A 21,092-nucleotide genomic window follows, 5' to 3' on the forward strand; every position below is an offset into this window, starting at 1 on the left:
CTTGGCTGGTTCAGTCAGTGGAGTATGAGACTCTTAATCTCAGGATCATGAGTTCAAGAGTCATATTCGGTGTAGAGATTACTTAAAAAAAAAAAAAGTCATCCAAATTGGAAAGGAAGAAGTAAAACTTTCATTATTTGCAGATGACATGATAAAGACTCCACCAAAAACCTGCTAGAAATGATAAAATGAATTCAGTAAAATTGCAGGATATAAAAATCATTGTATAGAAATCTGTTGCATGAGAAATTAAGGAATCTCATTTACAATTTACTATTGTACGAAAAATAATAATATACCTAGGAAACCAAAGAGATTAAAGACCTGTACTCTGAAAACTATAGAATACTGATAAAAGAAATTGAAGAAGACAAAGAAATAGAAGGCATTCCATGCTCATGGATTGGAAGAATAAACATTGTTAAAATGTCTATTATCCAAAGCAATCTACACATTTCATGCAATCCCTATCAAAATACCACCAACATTTTTCATAGACTTAGAACAAACAATCCTAAAATTTGTATGGAACCACAAAAGTCCCCAAAGAGCCAAAGCACTTTTGAAAAGCAAAGCTTGAGGCATCACAATTCCAGACTTTGAGTTATATTGTAAAGCTGTAGTCATCAAAAAAGTATGGTGCCAGGACAAAAACAGACACATAGATCAACAGAACAAAACAGAAAATGCAGAAATGAACCCACAATTATATGGTCAATTAATCTTTGACAAAGCAGGAAAGAATATCCAATAGGATAAAGACTTTTTCTGTCAGCAAATAGTGTTGGAAAAACTGGATGGCGACATGCAAAAGAATGAAACTAGACCACTTTCTTACACCACACACAAAAATAATTCAAAATGGATAAAAGACTGAAATGTGAGACAGGAAACCATCAAAATCCTAGAGGAGAACATAGGCAATAATTTCTTTGACACTGGCCATCGTAACTTCTTTCTAGATATGTCTCCTGAGGCAAGGGAAACAACAGCACAAATAAAGTATTGGAATTACATCAAAATAAAAAGCTTCTGCACAGCAAAGGAAACAATCAACAAAACTAAAATACAGCCTACTGAATGGGAGAAGATATTTCAAATGACATATGCAATAAAGGGTATTCAAAATATATAAAGAATTTATAAAAACCAACACCCAAAAAACAAATAATCCAATTAAAAATGGGCAGAAAACGTGAACAGACATTTCTCCAAAAAAGACATACATGTGGCCAACAAACGTCTGAAAAGACGTTCATCATCACTTACCATCAGGGAAATGCAAAACAAAACTATAATGAGCTATCATCACACACCTGTCAGAATAGCTAAAATCAACAACACAAGTAACAACAGGTGTTGGCAAGGATGTGCAGAAAGGGGAACCCTTGTGCACTGTTGGTGGGAATGCAAACTGGTGCAGCCACTCTGAAAAACAATGCGGGTTCCTCAAAAAGTTAAAAACAGAACTATCCTAGCATCTAGCAATTACACTAGACAAATGGATAAAAAAGTGGTATACACATAAAATGGAATATTACCCAGCCATGAAAAAGAATGAAAATCTTACCATTTGCAACAACATAGATGGAGCTTGAGAGTATTATCCTAAGTGAAATAAGTCAGAGAAAGACAAATACCATATGATTTCACTCATATGTGGAATTTAAGAAACAAAACAAATGAGCAAAGGTAAAAAAAAAAAGAGATAAACCCAGAAATAGACTCTCAACTACATAGAACAAACTGATGGTTACTGGAAGGGACGTGGGTAGGGGTACAGAGGAGATGGGTGATGGAGATTAGAAGGGCATTTGTCCATAATGAGCCTCAGGTGTTGTATGCTAAGTGTTGAATCACTATATTGCTATATTGTAAACCTGAAACTAACATTATGCTGTATGTTAACTGGAATTTAAAAGAAAAACTTGAAAAAGACCCACACATACATGTTCAAAAAAACTGATTCTTATACTTTTATATCTCTTATCCATCTTAAGGATGGATCCTCTTGGTTTACTTAAAACATTTTATAACCTGCCTAATGGGGATGTTAACTCTCATTATTAGAAGTAGTACTTGTCTGTTGCACAGTCTTTGTGTGGAGGTTTAGAACACAGGTGTAGGGTAAACCAATCTGGGGTTCCAGGCCAGGTTCTCCCAGTTATTTGATAGGCAATGTAGGCAATTAATTCTTCTAAGTCTCAGTTTCCCTACAATTAAAAGTGGGATTAAATGACACAAGACAGGTGCCTGACAGTTGTAGTGCCTGACCTAGAGGAACTGCTCATAAATACGAACCTTACTATTGAAGAAAGAAGGCCAGATTTGGAAATAATTTAATCTGACTTTCCCGTTTTACAGATGGGGAAACAAGAGTCCTGGAAGAATGGAGGTATCTATCAAAGGTTAAATCCCTACTTAGTTGAAGAGAAGGTAAGCACTTGGATCTCTTGGCAAATACTCTGAAGGCCGATGAACTTTACTGAGGGGAAAGGAGGCCACCACCAGCCTGGGCTGTTTTGAGAAGTACCAGGAAAGGAGCCCATCTCCACCACAGTTTCCAGGACTCTTAGAACCAGACACGGGCTTTCTCTCCCCACACCTGCCCTGCTGGGGCAGCTCACAGAGTGAGAAAGGCCGAGTGGACAGAGCATGTCGGGGGAAACTTATTCTGCGACCTCCCTTTCTGGCAGATGCTTGGGAGGCAGCATTTCTGCAGACATTCTCCTGGGGAGCGGGGCTTGCTGCTGGGATGGAGTTCCAGGGGGGAAGGAGGCAGGGCAGTGGGGGGGCAGGCTCCGGCACCAGCATCGGAGCTGCTGGACTCTGGAAGGCTAAGAGCAGTGGTTCTCAAACTCTGTGCCCATGGAACACTCCGGTTCTGTGAGCCACCACAGCAGGAGTGAGAGGTGATCTTTTCTAATCAGTGGAAAGGGATGATTTACAACCACACAATGTAAAATGTGTGAGATCTGTATGTGTCAGCAAATGTGGAATGACAGTAAGAGAAATGAACTGTGAAAAATGTACAGAAGATTCAGTACAATTTGTTATATTTTGGGTAAAAAAAGAGGATCTACGAATGTACATCTTTTATTATGTATATGCATTAAAATTTCTGGAAGGATCCATAAAAAAACTTGATGGTGGTTACTTCTGGGGGTGGTGGGACTGGAGAAGTTCAGGGAGGGAGAGAAAAACTTATGTTCCATCAGGTATTCCTGTGTGTTGTTTTGAAAAATTGTTTTTACCATGTATGTGTTATTCCCAAGATTTTTAATATGCAAAGGAATTAAGGTAATGAATAGAACGGTACCTCGTTAAATATTTCAGACCCTAACACTTTTTAAAACCCTTGCCATATGCTACTCAATAATGAATATTAATGCAAAAACATGGAAACAGCTGATCATACTCTTTTGACAGCTGGTATATTCATGGACACACATTTGTGGTTGTGATCAGAATATAAACATAGAATCTGGCCCTCCTTATGGGAGGGACTTGAGTTTAACCAATGCCGAGGCTTCCTGCACAGAGTCCCACACCCTCCAAGGAGGCTCAGCACCTGAGGCCCTTTGGGACCTGCAGGCTGAGGGGCAGCATAGTTCAGAGGGCTTGCTGGGGAGGGCGAAGCCAGGACTGTAGCTGTTTTAGTCAGAAGAGCCCCAGTGATCTGTGCACCACTGCTGGGGACCTGACCTGGTCCAGGCTATGGGACAGGAAAGAAAGTAAAGAGAAAAAAAGAGAGACTTGGAGGGAAGAAGGGGAGAGAGGGATGGGGAAGGCTTCTAGCACCATCCACAACCATTTTGGGTCCTGCCTTCTGCCACCAAGCAGGCATGTTCTCAGTCACGCCCAGGAGACAGGCCCTGTTAGTGATGAGTCACTTCTTGTAGCTAGAGTGTCTCAGTTCGGGATCAGTTTGGGATTCTTTTTGTCCTGTAAAGTTCAGTCAGCCTGGGGCGGGTTCTGAGCCTGTCTGAGGAAGGCCACGAACCTTCTAAATCCCTTGCCTCCCACACAGGCAGCCTTACCTCGGTCAGGGCTGAAGGAACTTTCTTCTGCTTCCTGAAGGTCGAGGGGTTGATGCTGTGGAAGACGGACGAAAAGGCACTGCTCGAGAAGCGGGGGGAGGACAGGGGAAAGCTCATGCTCACGGGCCGCTCTGTAACCAAGACAAGCCACAGGGGAAGGGAGGTGAGGATCGGTGCTGACAGGCACGCATCTTGATTTGGAATGCCAATTCCTGTAAAATTAGAGCTCCTGGTCCCTCCTGAAATGGGGATCAGCCTCATGATGGAGGTTAGGTGTGACCAGAAGGACAGGCACTCTATCTACTGACACAAAGGCCATGGGAGCCAAGAAGGAAGGGTTTTCCTGGGTGCTGGCTATCCTTTCTTCACCTGGGCTGTCCTCTGTGATGGCCTCAGGGGCTCCAGGGAGGAGAAATCTTTGGTTTTGGGCCCAGGATACACTTGCTGTCCCTCTGGCCTGACTCTGCGTGGGCAAAGCCTGTACCCTGAGCAGTCTCTCAAGGGCCAGCTCAGCTTCCTTGGGTTTCTTTATCAATCACAGAGCCCTCAGAGCTTCCCTGATCCACAACTCCTCTGTTACCCATCTTACAATCCTTATCCTGAAAAGGTCCCAGAGAACACAGGCCTATAGGACATTTTCAAAAAGAGGTCCGCCATGGCAAAGTAACCATGAGGCACCACGCCTACTGTCCCCTTCACAGAGATGCACTGGCCCAGCATCTCCCAAGCTTAGCTGCCCGCAGAGCACCTCCTCTGGCAGTGCCCATTGATTTCCTGTGGGACCAGTATTTTGGGAAATGGTGCCCCAGGTATGTTTTAAACCCCTATTTCTTCCTCCAGGGCTGCTTTTATTCTGAGCCTCCCCAGGAAAGTGGTTTCAGGCACCAACCACGGGCCGGCCGGAAGCCACGTGGGCCACCTGGAAGAACGGTGATGGTGGTCCCCAGGTTACCTCTCATCATGCCTGGGACATCCCCGCCCCTCTTCTTCAGCTCCCCATAGCAGCCATCACAGACCTTGGCCATCCGGTCCTTGAGGTACTTCAGGGGGTACTTGTTTCTTGAACAGTTCCGGCACACAATCTGCAGGCCCGGACAGGGACACATTGGAATGGTTCTCACCCTCTGCCTGTGCAGAGGGCCAGCATGCCCTCCCCTCTGCCAGCACCCCCTACCTCTCCAGGGACCCCATGTTCTGAGCACAGAACTGAGTCAGGTCCCCATGCTTTCTATCGCAGAAGCATAGAGTTTCTGTGCAAGTGTTTATCAGTTTTTCTGATAAACTAAACCCTTAACCAGGACTTGATACTTTTTCTCCAGGGACAATAACCACGTGTGCTATGGTTTTCTTTTGGGAGCATTGTGGTATAGTGGAATGATATTTGGAGTCGTGGCTTGAGACTATCAGTAAAACGGGCATTAACAATCTCCACCCCGCAGGATTGGTGTGAAAACACCCTTCTCTGGGCCTGACACTCAGTAGCTGCTGGATGTTCCTGACATCCCACCCCACATGACCATATGTACACACTCACCCAGATGAGGTGACTCACCTTGCCACAGGCGTGGCAGTGATGACGCCTCAGGGTGAGGGAGAAGTCACAGCCACAGTTCATGCACATCATAACATGTGTGACAGGCACCAGGGTGGGGGGCCTCTCCCCCAAGCTGACCCCCAGCCTTTCCCGTATCTGGAACAAAGAAATCAGGTGAGCAGTGTGGTCAGGAGATGGCTACATGAGTGCCCTCTTTCCTGTACAGGGTGTATATGTGTGGGGTGGATTCTAATTCTACACCCCTCTCTACCCCAAGGCAGCCTCCAAGACACTAGCCTTGGGTCAGAAACAGCCAACAGGAAGTGCTGTGTTTGGGCTGCACAGTGACTGCCTTGCAATGTGGGAGTGTGGTGGGAGGGGAGGGAGAAGGAGGAGCCTGATGGAAGGAGCTGAGAGTCCTCCTGGGTGTACGGGTGCCCAGGGAAACCCAGGGCTGGGAGGCTGGCATCAGCTGGGCTTCAGGGCCATCCACTCACCTCCACGCTGTGGTGAAAGGCAGCCAGGGCCTGGGCCTTGTAATCCTCAGGGAGGGCTCTGCTCAGACAGCTGTGCCATTCGTCTCGCTCAGCACAGGAGCTATGGGCACAAGCTGGCGTGAACAAGGCATGCAGGTGTACACGGCGGCTCTGCCTCTGTTTCTCAGTGTGGATCAACTCCCCCCCACCTTTCCCCTGGCTGTGCCTGTCAGTGTGTGAAATACCACCAAGCACTGGCCCCTGCCAGATCAGCCTATGGTCGTACTCAGCACCTCCATTGACTAGCAGGGCGGCCAGGATACACTAGCTGTCCTCCGGGCCTGCTTCTTTACCTGTAAACAGCACTGTCAACACTATCCCTCTAACTCCCAGCGCTGTTTGGGGAAGAATTGATATGTGGGACATGGATGGACTTTGTTAATTGCAACGCACTGTGCAGAAGCAAAGGCATAAGGGGGGTTGCAGAGGGTCCTACACTTGAGAGGGACAAAGGACAGGGGCTGAGGGCTGTGTACATGGGGAGGCGAGGGTTAGGTGAAGTCGGCAAATATCAACATCCTCCTCTCTCCCCCTTCCTCCTCGTTTTCCCACATAGCTTCTCTGACCACCCCCCACTTCACCCAACAAGATGACTTCCCAAATCCCTATTCTGCACCCTGCCCTTCAAGGTTTCCTGAGTGTTGAGCGCTGCCCCGAGGCAGAGTGGTGGAAATTCTCCCAGGACCCACTAGGTGTCGCTCCCACCCTGCGTAAGTATGTGGCCTGCCCTGGGAAACCCAGGATGAGGGATCCCTTTGGCCTGGCAGGGAGAGACAGGGGGTGGGGGTGGGTAGGGTGGGATGGGCAGCCAGATGCCATGTCCCTGAAGAGAGATGTATGGGTCCCCCTGTCCTCTGGAAGCTTTGGCATGAAGTATCTGGGTGAGCAGGAAGGTGACCTGTCAGTGACAGTGGCTCCTTGAGACCACTGTACAAAGGGCAGCGTCCTTGCCTAGCAGAGACAGGTGGCTCCACCTGAAGGGCTGAGCGTGGCCTGTCACCCCCCCATACTTCTCAGCTGGACAAACAGAACCTATACTCTGGGCCTTCTCAGACCCCTGACTTCACCTAGAGGTGAGGAGAAAAGATGCCATGGACCCTACCTAGCCATCACCTCCTCTAGGAAGCCTTCCTTCACTTCCCCAGATGGGTGGTCACTCCTTGGAATTTTCAAGGTTTCTTGTACACACTCAGGCAGTAGACAGTAGTGGAAAAGAGCTCTGAGCCATACAGTCCTGCATTTGAGCCTCAGTTCCTCCTCCATGGGCAAGTGAGCCCTCTCAACTCCCCAAGCATGGGAGAGGCCTCAAGCCCCACATCCAAGGGTGGTGATGGGGTCTGAGGAGGTGCCTGAGACCCAGCAGGTACCCAGTGCATGCTACCTTTGTCTTTGACACTCTGCTCTACATTATAACTGGTAAATAACTCTCTCACCCTTAATGTGGGCTTCCCCCGAGCAAATCAAGGTTTAAATCGTGTGTCCTCAGCACAGGACCTGGCACTAACGAGTGGCTAATAAATGCTGAATGAGCAAATGCATCTGCACGAGAACATGATGTGCACCACCTCACACAGAGGGCACTGCTGCCCCCACCCGGGTCCCACACCAGCTGCGAGGGGAGACACCCCCCCTTGGCAACCCTGTCCCAGCTCCCACAGTGCCCACAGTGGCCCCAGAAGGAGCTACACCTCCTTGGTTTCTGAGCCCAGAGAGCTGGAGCCTGCCTTGCCCTGAAAGAGGGAGGGAGGAACTCTTTTGCTGCCTAGAGTGAGCGAGGCAGTGTCCCTGGCAGCCTGAAGGCCTGGAGAAAACACAGACCCTGCTGAGAGAAAGGCCACACCCCCAAACCAGGGAAAGGCAAATGATGAATGCCCACTCATTATGTTTTTCTCTCAGTCTCTGGACATAAAAGCCTAAAAGCAGCCCACTTTATGAACTAAGGTGCATGATGCATTTTTTACTCACCTTAACTTCCTGCATTACTGTAAAGACCCAATCAATAATCCATAAACGTGAGATATTATTATCATATTTTAAAGAATAGGCCCTAGAAAATAAGTCCTTTGACGCAAAATAATACCAAAATAGAAATGACTCATTCAGCTTGTTATTCCAAAGTTTAACACTTGTAAAATCCTGTGTTTCTATCACCCAGACCCTCCCTCTACCCACTTCCCCATACCTGGCAGAGAGAGTGAGGCAGAACTGGGAAGTCTCGATCTTTAGGGCATAGGGCACTTTCTCCATCACGGGGCGACTGACCTGGAAAACCAACAGCAGCCCCTCAGGGCAGGGGCAGGGCAGGGGCAGCCGCAGACCAGATTCTTCTCTCGGTCCTGGCACCATCCCTCTCTGAGCCTGAGTCTCCTCAGCTGCAAAGGGCAGGCTTTTGTTTGATGGTAGAGGGTGTGTGTGTGTGTGTGTGTGTGTGTGTGTGTGTGTGTGTGTGTGAGGGAAGTGCCGACTACAACTCTGTGGTCTGTGGGCACCCGCCCACCCCTAGGGAAGTGAGTATGTACCCAAAAGGATTGAAAGCAGGGTCTCAAAGAGATGCCTGTATACCACGTTCACAGCAGCATTATTCACAAGAGCCAAAAGGTGGAAGCAACTCAAGTGTCCATCCATGGATGAATGGAAAAACAAAAAAGGTCTATATGTACCACGGAATATCACTAAGCCATAAAAAGGAAGGAAATTCTGACACAGGCTGAAACATGAACGCACCTTGAGGACATCATGCTGAAATGGGCCAGTCACAAAAAGACAAATACTGTATGATTCTACTCATATGAATTATCTAGAGCAAATTCCTAGAGACAGAAAGTAGGATGGTGGGTGCCAGGGGTTGGGGACTGGAGGAATAGGTAGTTCGTGTTTAATGGGGAGTTTCACCTGGGGATGATAAAAAAGCTCTGGAAATGAATGGTGGTGACGGCTGCACAACAGTGTGAGTGTACTTAATGCTGCTAAATTGTATGCTTCAACATGGTTAAATGGGTATATTTTATGTTATGTATATTTTGCCACAATTTTAAAAACTGCCAAACACCCACTTATTTCTTCCCTCCAAGTGTTTCCTTACGCATTTCCCTTTTTTTACGATGCTCTTTTCTCTTCCCCATCTGTCCAAATGTTATCTACCATAAGGGATTCAGCTTCCCTCCTCCGGGAAGTCCTCCTTCCCTCTCTCCTCTCCCTAGACTGCCTACAGCACAACTCTGCTATAACCCACAGTGTAATGCTGTTTCCTTAGGGCTGCCTCTTCCCACTGGTCTGTGGGGTCCTAGAAGCAGGGATGCTGTCCTTCCTCCCCTGCAGTCTCCCTCCACCCACCTAACAGGGCGCTTAACCAAGCATTTACCTTCATGCTGGCCACTGACAATGTGTTCTTCAGCCGGTACTTCCCATCTTTCTGGGGATACGTGTATAGGAGCACATCGCTCATCTGGGGAGAAGGAAAGCCCATCAGACGTGTCTTGGCCCCACAAGGTCATGTGGCGTATCTGTGCTGGAGGACCACTGAGCTCTGGGGAGCAGAGGCATCCTGCATTCCCCAGTGAGTCCCCACAGGAGAGCAAAACCACTCTGAGCTAAAATGTGAGCCCCTTCCCTGAAATTCCACTCCTAGGTAGAAATTAAAAGAGGAAATTAATGCAGATGTCTACAAAAAGTCACGTGCAGGAATGTTCACAGAGGCTTTATTCATAATAGCCAAATAGTGGAAATGACCCAAATGTCTACTCAACAGGTGACTGGATCAAAGAACCATGCATGACTGTGCAGTACTACGTAGCAACCAAAAGGAACTGATGGTACAAAGAACAGCATGGATGAATTTCAAAGACATGCCAGGTGGAAGAAGCCAGACACAGAGGAGTATACACTGCTTCATAACATTTATACAGAGCTCCAGGTGAGGCAAAACTAATCTGTAGTGATGGAAATTACGCCAGTGGTTGCCTGAACAGGAAGTGGAGGAACAGGGGAACTTTCTAGAAACATTCTATATCTTGACCCAGGTGGTGGTTACACAATGATACACATTAGTCAATAGGCAGATATGTACCCTTAAGATTGATGCATTTTACTCTATAAATGAAGGACAGTCAAGGAAGGAAGAGAGGGAGGAAAAGAGGGAGGAAGCTCCTCAAGGATAGGAGCTAATGTGTCCTGGTCACTGGTGTGCCTCGTGACCACAGTAGGTACTCAATTAATATTTGTTGAATGAACAGTTGAAGCTCCTTGCCCCTGTGCAGGGCAGACTGGAAGAAACATAGTAAAAGTCCTCTCACCTCCTTAGGGGAGAGTGTTTCTGTCTGGCTAAATTTATAGTTTGAAAAGACATGTCAGTCCTTACTCTGCTCTGTAGCAGCTGTGTGACAGTGGACAAGCCATTTCCCTCTGTGAACCTCAGCTTCCTCCCTGCAAAGAAGGGGTCATTGCCACCCCTACCACATTACTGATGGTGAGAGAGAATGACCCCCGTGAGTTCACTGTATGCAGGAGCCGTGTAGACTGGGGCTGTTGCAAAGACTGAACAGGACAAGGCATCTAAGGGACGGAAGCAGAGCAAGAACTCCGGATTAGCATTTCCTCCCCCCGAGGAGAGTCTGCTCAGGGAAAGAACAGATGAGGCTTCCGGCCACCAGATCTTGGGATACCAATGTCCCAACATCGTGGCAAGAGCAGTGTGGGCCACCTGGCCTGGACACAGAGCTGCTGGGTGGGCTCAGGCAAACCCTTCCTCTCTCTGGACCTCAGTGTCTCTAACCAGAGTTGTAGCAGACCAGGGGTCAGCAAACTTTTTAATAAAGGGCTAGATAGTAAATATTTACGTCTTTGCCAGTCATACAGTCCCTGTCAAAACTTTTCAACTCAGTCATCGTAACAAAAGGATTCACAGACAATCCACTAACAAATACGTGAGACTGTGTTCCTTTATTAACAAAAACAGGTTGGGAGGCTGAGCCCCAAATCAGAGGTGCCTTCAAAGACCCTTCCAGTTCTGCCCTTCTACTAATGACAAGAGCTGCTGTCCTACTGGACACTCACTTTGTGCCAGCTGCTGGGCTAAGCACCCTGATCTCAATTCATGCCCCCAACAACCTCATCAGGCAGGCACTATTATTATCATCCTCAGTTCACAGAGGGAGAAACTGAGGCACAGAGAGCCCAGACAACCTCCTCAAGGTCACAGAGCTTGTAAGTGGCAGAGCCAGGGTGATGAGTAAATGAATGTGCATCCAGTGTGTTCAGGTGCGGTGTGTTGGGGACGGCCACACAGTGAGTCCTGGCCTCATGGGACAGTGACCAAACCTGGGCACAGAGCTTTGCTCACAAGCCTGCCCATCCTGGGGAACTGGCCTGTGTCACTCATCACAGCAGTCCCTGCCTTTGTGTGGGTACCCCTCAGGTACCTGCTGCCATGGCAACTGCCAGTAGCACCCTGGGGTTTTGTGTGCAGTCAGGACCAGGCTGCCTCCTGATTGTTCACAGTCTTCCTCTTCAAAGCAGGTATTTTATAGTCTGATTTGGAGGAAGGTAGAGGAATTCCTCATGGAGGAGTAAAGGGGAATCTCTCACAATAATGAAGCCCCACCTATAGCCTAGGGCCATGATGGAACCACTCTGTAGCAATACTAGAACCCCTGCACATTGCACTGGTGGGCAGAGGCCCTGACTTTGTTCCCCAGTTACAATTATTTTATGAAACTGGCACTTATGAGGATGAAAAATTCTTAAGTGTGTTTATCACAGCTCTTCGTGGCTCAGGAAGCTGTCTGTCTATCCTCTTCCCGTCTCTCTCTCCAGGGGATATTTATGAAGGTTCTATGCTAAGACAGAGCAAAGAAGGGGACCCAGGTTCAGCCTGTGGGAGCTATGGCCTCATAATCATGAGGGAATGAGAGAGACCCAGGCCCAGCAAGGAGATGAGTGAGGGAGAGGCCATGATGAAGCCAACTAAATGCTGGAGGGAACATGAGGGAGGGAAGAGGGACAGAGAAACAGGGGGATGGTGTGGGGAAGGACAGCCTTGTGAAGATCAGGACTCTGTGTCTTCCCTGGCAGTCAAGGTCCCTGTCAGAGGCACAAGCAGAGCCTGGCCAAAGGCGGAGGCGAGACCAGGAATGGCTGGGGGACCAAGACTGCGCTCCCTCTGCTCTCACTCCTGCCTCACTCCCTTCCCACAACTGCAGGAGGAGCTATTCCCCCAGGGTAAAGACAAGGGCAAGGGGCTCAGAGAAGTGCCAGAAGCCATGGGCCTCAGAGCCAGTAAATGTCAGAACGGGATGCGAATCCACTCTTATCTGACTCCAGAGTTCATGCTACTCATCACCATCCTGGACCTCCCTTCTCCATCATGGAGAAGAAAGGACTGGGGGGACACAGTCGTGGGCTCTGACTCTCCACAGGGCTGTGCTGGCGCAGAGGGAGGACCTGTGTCCAGGGGCAACTTTCACAGGGAAAGGAGGAAACTGTTATCAAATTAACTGCTTCTATGGTCATCATTCAACTCTCCAAACCTCCCAGTGTTGCTACTTTCCTTGTGGGAAACTCGAGGCTCAGACATGTGTGTGATTTGTCTGAGGGTCATAGTGGAGCTACATGTTGGGTCAGGATCTAACCTGCTCACTCTGGCTCGTTACCACATAGATATGCCTAAATTCAAGGGTATAATTTCAAGTATTTAGACTAACACGGAACAAAGGAGAGCTTCCCCCACTGGACTCCGAGATCCACAACAGGGCAGGGGCCACATCTATGCAGCCTAGCACAGAGCTATATAGAATGAATGAATATAACAGTAGACAGTAAATGCCCTGTAACCAGAGGTTTGTAGGCAGAGGTTAAACAACCAAGCAAACAAGCTACCTAAAGAAAGGAACTGAAGCATCTGTGGGGACTTTAAGATCCTTTTGGAACTCAAACTTGAACCATCCACTACTTGGCTCTCAGATCACTTTCAACCCCCACCCCCACCCTCCCGCCTTCCTCGGGGATCTAATCTCCTCTGGTCTGTGGCCTATCTCCCCCTTGCACTGCAGCACCAACCAGCCAGAGCGAGGGGCTCTCAGGGGAGGTTGAGAAGACTTAACACAGAGAAGAGGGAGAAAGACTCTGAAATGGGTTCTCTTCACACTCTATGAAGAGCAGACAGACCCACTGAGGCTGAGCCAAGGCCACAGGCAGGACCTAGCAATCGAGGCCCACAAACCCTGACAGGTAGCTGCAGATTCTACATTTTCTGTCCAGGGTCAGGATTTCCCTGCTTAGTACCACTAGGTGTCTTTCTAGAATTCAGCCCCCAAGTGACCCCTCTGCAGACAAGACTCAGGAGTAGAAGGGCTCATCTCTAGGCAAAGACCCACAGAGGTCCTCCAAACATACCCGCTTCTTGTGCTCTATTCTTTGCTTATGCTGTTGCTGTTCCTGTTCCTGAAAAACAACCTTTTTTCCTTCACCTGACAAACTCTACTTATCCTTCCTGCTGGGCCTAACTAGGCACCATTTCTCCAGGAAACAGGTAGTATACTTAGCACAGGGGGTAGCACCAGTGAACATCCAACAGATGTCAGTGCTGCTGAGGCTACTGTCCATCTTTTTATTCTCCTCCCTGCTCCCATGGACCTGAGGTTCTGTCCATGCCATTCTCATAACTCAGTATTTACATTAGACACTGAAGGTTGAAGGTATAGCATGAGACTTTTATCTCTTTGTTTCCAGTGCCAAGCACATAGGAGGTGCTCAGTAAATATCTGAAACAGAGTTCTTAGACACTTACAGCCTGTTTACTATTACTTTGCACACAATTCTAACAAAGTGTAAGAGGCTCTTAGGGGCAGCCTTGACTGACAGTAACAAAAAATGAAAATTAAAATAATAAAGAACAAAGAAAATTATACCCAGCAGGTAGAAGAACTTAAAAAGCAAAATAATTCGGGGCCATAGGATTGGTGCAAATTACTGCTTGTAGCTCAATGGGCCACAGAGGTTGATGGTACCATGCAACAGGCCTGGACATTCCCTGGTATTCCAGATGCTGGCTGTAAATCATCAGAAATGTTACAGTGTACTCTGTCTTGTGCACAGTGGAGAAAGTGCCAGACTGGGGTTACAACCCCGGTTCCCTTCTGGGCCTCTGCCACCAACCTGCTGGAAGATCTGGCCAAGGAAACTCCCCCTTCTAGGTCCCAGCTTTCTCATGCATTAGATAAGGCAGTTGAACAGTTATTTCCAGTGTAAGAATTTCTCGGTGTTGGTATGTTTCAGAAGGTGGACACAGGCAATTAAATTTTGGCAACATTCCATTTAAAATCACTCAAATCATAAATGAGGGAAGGATTGTGGTTGGCAAGGGTTAAGCCCTCAGATCTCTGGAAAGCTCAGCTCTGTAGAATGATCCTCATCCTAAATATTCAGCTCTGGAAATAAGTCAGGCAGAGAAGGACAAATATCATATGTTTGCACGTATAGGAGGATTAGGAGGAACTTGACGGAGGAACAAGGGGGAGAAGAAGGGCGGAAATGGTGGGGGAAAGGGAGAGAAGCAAACCATGAGAGACTCTTGAATGCTGACAAAAACTGAGGACTGATGGATGTGGGGGGAGGGGGGATGGGCATGGAGGAGGACACTTGTGGGGATGAGCACTGAGTGTTATGTGGAAACTAATTTGACAATAAACTATTAAAAAAAAAATATTCAGCTCTGTTCTAGCCCCCCCACCCCCCACCCCAGTTGTCTCTGAATAATGGCCCTAGAAAACTGCACAGAATTCGACAGTCCTGGGGCTGGACTGGGGGCCAGGTACTTACCAGGAACAGGTGCCGGGGGCGTCTGCTTTTCCCTGTCACTTTCATCAGTGTCCCCTCCTTCAGAAACTCCTGTGGGGAAAGAAGCAGGCCTGGGGAGTCAAGCTGACCGCTGCTGTCCTCACGAAGAGTCGGCGGGGGGCCCTGAGTCAGAAACTTAAACTTTGGTGCCTCCCAAAGTACCAGAAAACAACTAATGGGTGAATTCCCAGCTTTAGCGAGATGCCCATGTTTGCTTCTTAGGAGAACTCTGCCTTGACTTGTACCAAGCCCCGGACACTGTTCTGGTCTCTGAGTGGTCCAGACAGCAATTCTTTCCCTGGTTTGCTGCCATGAGAAGGCCCTCAAACAAAGCCTTTGAAGGTTTGCTAAACAGTTGAAGACCCGTGAACGGTTGCTACAGGGTCATTAATAATGGAGGATGTTTACAATAGATATTTAAATTTACTTAAGATAATAAATTAGATATTTAAAAATATTTACTGAACTGATAAGCCAGGGCTAAACCATGAGGTGTATTTTATAGACTCTCAGACCAGTGAGATCCCTAATTTTGAGTAAAATATCCTGAGCATAACACCTGTCACATCTTTGCCTCTTGTTCTTCATTGACCATAACAGGGAATGAACACATTTTTGACTATTTTTGAGCTAAGTTTTATGTTTTCCATTTGGAAGCTTAAAAGTGGGTAAATTTGTCTCTGGAAAAATGTTATTTTTAAGATGCTTTGTTGGGGCTCTTGGGAGATGGTTTTCCTGGTTTTCTAGCAATGCTGGGCTAAACTAAAAATACTTGGTGTCTCTTCTTCTCAGAGGTGAAAAGAACCATGGGGACATGAACCCAAATGACACTGTTTCTTTAAAGGTCCTGAAAGTGGAAAACCCCAGGGGAGGCAGCCCACTGACCCTGTGAGCCCAGCAGAGCCCTCCCCCAGCCCTCCCCCTCCTCGGGTAAACAACACCTGCAGCCAGGCCTGTCTGGGACCAGCCCAGCTGAACAATGGGTCTTATCAGAGCCTCGCCTGCCTGCCTCCCAGGCCGCCCTCTGTCCCTGCCCAAGGCGTCGGTGGCACTCACCCTTCCTGGCTGGAGGAGATCCCCTTGGCCTCGAACGCTGTGCTCAATGTGGACCAGCTTCTGCAGGTTTTCCTGTGGGAGGAAGTAGGCAATGGGGAAATGGTCAGGACCCCTTTAAGGAGTCTTTTCCCCTCTATTAGGAGTGGCATTGCTTCCACCTCAGAGGAGGAAAAAGGACCTCAGGAGGGGCTTGCCCCAAATCTGACCTTCTGTCAGTGGCAGGACTGGGATGTGAGCCTGGGTCTGTAGGCTGCCAGACTTGTAGGCCGCCTGTGCTCAGGTCAGGCCCTAAGGGCCTGTGATCTGACATGGCCATCTTCTGTGTGCCATGGGGAAAGTCGCCCTTGTTGTGCTATCTGATACCCATATTTATCTCTAGGCCATGGCTCCTACTCTCAATCTGTGTCCCCTGAAAGGGGTCACAGGGGTCATATGCCCAAGGTCAGACTGTCTCTCTGGGCTTGCAGCCCAGGGTGGGCCTCTGAGGGAAAGTAATCAAGAAAATATTCCAGTTGGGGAAGAACCAGATCTATGTTCTTTGAAGAAAAAGAAGTGTGCCTGGGAACTCCTTGTTGGTCCCTCACTGGGGTAACCAAAATATGCACTGACATACGTCCCCTCCCTCTGCACAGAACCCCATCATGCTAGAAATAACAAGCGCCTAACCCATGGGGTGGGTGCCCCCTGAACCTTATGCACGGTCAGGGTCTAAAGTCAACGATAAGGTGACAACTGTGTGTAGGGAAATTGCCCATGTCCATATTTGGGGGTACAAAATCCTATACATTAGAAATGGGCAATAGTTCCATTTCCACTTGAGACGTAGAATGCTGCAAGAGAACAGTGCCCCCACTTTTTCTCTCACAGCGAGAAAAAGATAACATACAGAATCACAACTCTTCTTATATCTATTGGAGAGCTGAAGTAAAAGGCAACCTACCGAACTGAATCCCAGAGACGGACAAGCCCCTTCACAGAGACATGAGACACATGCATTGCTGCAACACACAGGAGGAGGAGGTGGCCAGCATAAAGGAGGATGGGAAGAAAGCAGCTAAAATGTTAATGGATTCTGAAAGGTCAGGTGGGGGCTGATGTGATAGTTTAGAGTAACAGAGAGCCCCAGACACGAGGGAAACTGCAGTCACTTGCAAGCTCTTTTCTAGCAGTTCCCACCAGGTGCTTGCAAGGAAGACTGGGGGCAGGGCAGGGGGGCCTGGCAGTGAAGGCATGCAGGCTGCCACTGGGGGTCTGGCATAAAACCCTGCCGGATTCCCCAGGCCCCTCCCTTGTGCAAAACTCTTGGTCCCTGGGAGAGGCTAGGAACCCACTCCTAGAGGACAGGCAGAATGCCACTCGCTGCTTCTGGGGAAAGGGCAGAAGCAAATGCTCTCTTCCCCAAGAAAAGGGAACGTACCCCTTGGGCCCAGGATGGTGCACGAATACAAAGCGGAAACCTGCTCCAAGACCCGCCAGGGCTCAAAGGCAGTGTGTGGCTACCACACGGAGGGGGCGCCAGGAGCAGAGAAGGCCTGGCTTGCAGGCTCTGCTTGGGACTGAGGCTTGTCCAGGAGAGCAGAGACTTGTGAGCCTAGCAGTGAGTAACAGGAGACAGCAGTCTACCTCTGAGATGGGACAAGAGCATGGAGAGAGGCCTCTTTTGTGGTGTAGGGATTATGAAAAGCTGAGGGTGGAGAAGGACAACGATAAAAACTCTCCAGTATCTCAGGCCCCACAAACACGACCAGGTGATAGCAGCCGCCTTCTGGAGGAGTGTGCAGTCTGTGTCTGGGGTACTCTGGAGGTGACAACAGCAACAACACAACCCAAACCCAGCTCAGTGACCGACTAGACGGACTCAACTCCCACCCCCTACATGAATGACATGGTCAGAAAAGAGCACTCCCACTTCTGGGATAGATACTATTTCCCTCAGTCTCTACAATTCTTCCAACACATAATATCTGGTATCCAATCAAACATTAGGAGAAACACAGAAAGAAAGGAAGTACCACAACTCATTTTCAGGAAATAAAGCATTCACCCAAACCACCTCTTATTAGAGGTGACACAGATGTTAGAACCATCAGACAGGGACTTCAGAATAATTACAATTAGTATGTTAAAGGAGCTAGTGGAAAAGGTAGGCAGCATGCACGAACAGATGGAGGATTTCAGCAGGGGTGGAAACTATACAAGAGAGTCAAATGGAAGTGTTATAAACAAAAAAATGTGATATCAGAAATGAAGAATTCCCTTGACAGGCTTAGCAGCAAACTGATCACAGCTGAGCAAAGACTGAACTTGGAGGGATATAGGTTGAGATTAACCAAACTGAAACACAGAGAAAAAGATGCAGGGGGTGGGGGCAAAGAAGAGAGCATCTAACACAATTTTCCAAAATTAATGAATGACAACAGATCCACGAAGCCTGAGAATCACAAGATACCATCCACAGCTCCCTAAAAACACATGTACTCAGATATCATAGTCAGACTTCTAAAAGTCAGTTGTAAAGAGAAGATCTTGAAGGCAGCTAGGAAAAAAGGACACGCTGTGTAAGAGGGATAAAGATAAACATTACAGTGGATTGGGGCGCCTGGGTGGCTTAGTCGGTTAAGCGTCCGACTTTCACTTAGGTCATGATCTCATGGTTCGTGCGTTCGAGCCCCACGTCGAGCTCTGTGCTGACAGCAAGCTCAGAGCTTGGAACCTATTTCAGAGTCTGTGTCTCCCTCTCTCTCTGACCCTCCCCTGCTCACGCTGTCTGTCTCTCTCTCTCCTAGAAATTAAAAAAACAAAACAACAAAAAAAAAACCATTACAGTGGATTTCTTGTCAGAAATTACATAGGCCATAAGATGGTGGAGTGGCATCCTTAAAATAGTAAAAAAAAAAAAAAAAAGGTCAATCCAGATATTTTTACCAGAAAGTATCTTTCAAGATTGAAGGTAAATTGACCAGTTAAGTAAATGGGTGATGGATGGTGGGACACAGGTTTCTTCAGTGCTAGAGTGGACATTTAGAGATAGGCCAAGGGAGGAGGCTAGAATGATCCACATAATAGTGATTAGAATTGGAGCTATCAGGGCCACTCGGGTGGCTCAGTCAGTTGACTGTCTGACTTCAGCTCAGGTCATAATCCCGCAGTTACTGAGTCTGAGCCCCCATCAGGCTTGCTGCTGTCACCATGTCAGTGCAGCGCCCACTTGGATCTTCTGTCTCCCTCTCTCTACCTCTCCCCCACTTTAGCTCTCTCAAAAATAAATAAACTTTTTAAAAAATTGGAGCTATCAGTAAGAATACATATTTACCTTAATATAGGTGCAGATGGGTGTGCATAAAAATATCTTTTTTTTTTTTCTAGGAGAGAGAGAGACAGTGTGAGCAGGGGAGGGTCAGAGAGAGGGAGATACAGCCTCTGAAATAGGCTCCAGGCTCTGAGCTGGCAGTCAGCACAGAGCCCGACGTGGGGGCCAAACCCACGAACCTTGAGATCATGACCTAAGCAAAAGTCGGACGCTTAACCGACTAAGCCACCCAGGCACCCCAAAAATATCTTTAGACATGAGTATACACACAGGTTACTCTATACACATATAATTCTTTACTCTGTAAGTAAGAGGACCTGAAAGAAATGACAGCCCACTTGGTGACCAGACCTTGGTTTCAAATACCATTATTCCACGAAAGTAACCAGGACTCCTTGAAGAAGTGGCTGATTCTAAGGCTAAGTCAGGAAATATATAAGATGGGCCTGGAGCATCTTTGTAGTGCCAGAAAGTAGGAAAGTGCTAAAAAAATAAATAAATAAATAATGAAAGTGCTAAAAAAATAAATAGGCAAACCAAAATATCCCACCCAAATCCATATTTGGAGATTATGGAAGAACCAGCTGACAGGGCTCCTAATGGCCAAAGCAGGAACAATTTGAGAAATAACATAAATAAAATGGCATAAGATAACAACCCTAACATAAAATAAATATCCATGAATCCTTACTAATATAAATGATTTATTTATAATGAGTAAATTAAGAATACATTAAGAAATAAGGGAGAAGAGACAAATCTCCCATTCAGAATTCCACCTAATTTAAGCAGGTGCTCTGCCCTCAATGAGAGGGAGCATAACTCCTCATTCCTTACATGTGGGCTTGTGCATAGTGACTTTCTTCTAAAGACTGTGGACAAGGTGGGAGAAGAGGATAACTCTATGGAGATTAAGTAAAGAAATGGAGAAATCTGATAAACACAAGTGCAGCCAGGTGGTCAAGGTCTACAACAAATTTCATAAACCATGTTGCAAGTGTGTACCCTTGGTATGATGTCATGACAGTAGTACTACACTTCCATGATCTTTCTCCCCACAATCTATGAACCCAGTCTATAAATTTCAATGGGGGGGGGGCATCCTACAATATACCTAGACCAGAATTCTTCACATTAGTCAAGGTCATCAAAAACAAGGGAAATTACAGTCAAGAGGAGCCTACGGGAACATGAAGACTAGAGGTGATACCATATCCTGGATAGGAACTTGGAACAAACATTAGACAAAGATGAAGGAAACCTGAATGAACTTGAGGTAATAATACTGTATCAACAATACTGTATCAATACTGGTTCTTTAATGTATTTCACTAATATAAAGATGCTAGTAATAGGGGAAATTCTGTGTGGTATACATGGGAGCTCTTCGTATTATCTTTCTCAATTTTTTTTTCTGTAAGCTTAAAATTTTGTAAAAAATAAACTCTGTTTAGAAAGTAGGATGGTGGTTGCCAGGGGCTAAGAGGGCTTAGTGTTTCATGGGAACAGTTTCAACTGGAGAGAGAAAGAGTTCTGAAGGTGGATGGTGGTGATGATCACACAACAACGTCAATGTACTTATTGCTGAAGGACTGTATTCTTAATAATGGTTAAGATGGGGGGGCGCCTGGGGGGCTCAGTCATGATCTCATGGTTTGTGGGTTCAAGCCCTGTGTTGGGCTCTGTGCTGACAGCTCAGAGCCTGGAGTTTGCTTTAGATTCTGTGTTTCACTCTCTCTGTTCCTCCCCTGCTCTCTCTCTCTCACACATAAACTCTCTCTCTC

General features: G+C 47.3%; 1 protein-coding gene across 3 annotated transcripts in view; it reads right to left on the reverse strand.

Moving 5' to 3' along the window:
* FGD5 (FYVE, RhoGEF and PH domain containing 5) overlaps positions 1-21,092 on the reverse strand; it is a 121,461-nt gene that overhangs the window by 6,893 nt on the left and 93,476 nt on the right. For all 3 annotated transcript variants that reach the window (XM_077751585.1, XM_077751584.1, XM_077751586.1), the window contains exons 11-18: positions 15,999-16,070; positions 14,925-14,993; positions 9,472-9,555; positions 8,293-8,372; positions 6,072-6,171; positions 5,593-5,730; positions 4,993-5,122; positions 4,041-4,171 (exon numbers count right to left, since the gene is read on the reverse strand). In XM_077751585.1, coding sequence (XP_077607711.1) covers positions 4,041-4,171; positions 4,993-5,122; positions 5,593-5,730; positions 6,072-6,171; positions 8,293-8,372; positions 9,472-9,555; positions 14,925-14,993; positions 15,999-16,070 — 804 coding nt within the window. The remainder of the gene's footprint in view (positions 1-4,040; positions 4,172-4,992; positions 5,123-5,592; positions 5,731-6,071; positions 6,172-8,292; positions 8,373-9,471; positions 9,556-14,924; positions 14,994-15,998; positions 16,071-21,092) is intronic.

The sequence above is a fragment of the Crocuta crocuta genome, unplaced genomic scaffold, assembly GCF_008692635.1.
Source record: "Crocuta crocuta isolate KB4526 unplaced genomic scaffold, BGI_CrCroc_1.0 scaffold69-1, whole genome shotgun sequence".
In the NCBI taxonomy this organism is placed as follows: Eukaryota; Metazoa; Chordata; class Mammalia; order Carnivora; family Hyaenidae; genus Crocuta; species Crocuta crocuta.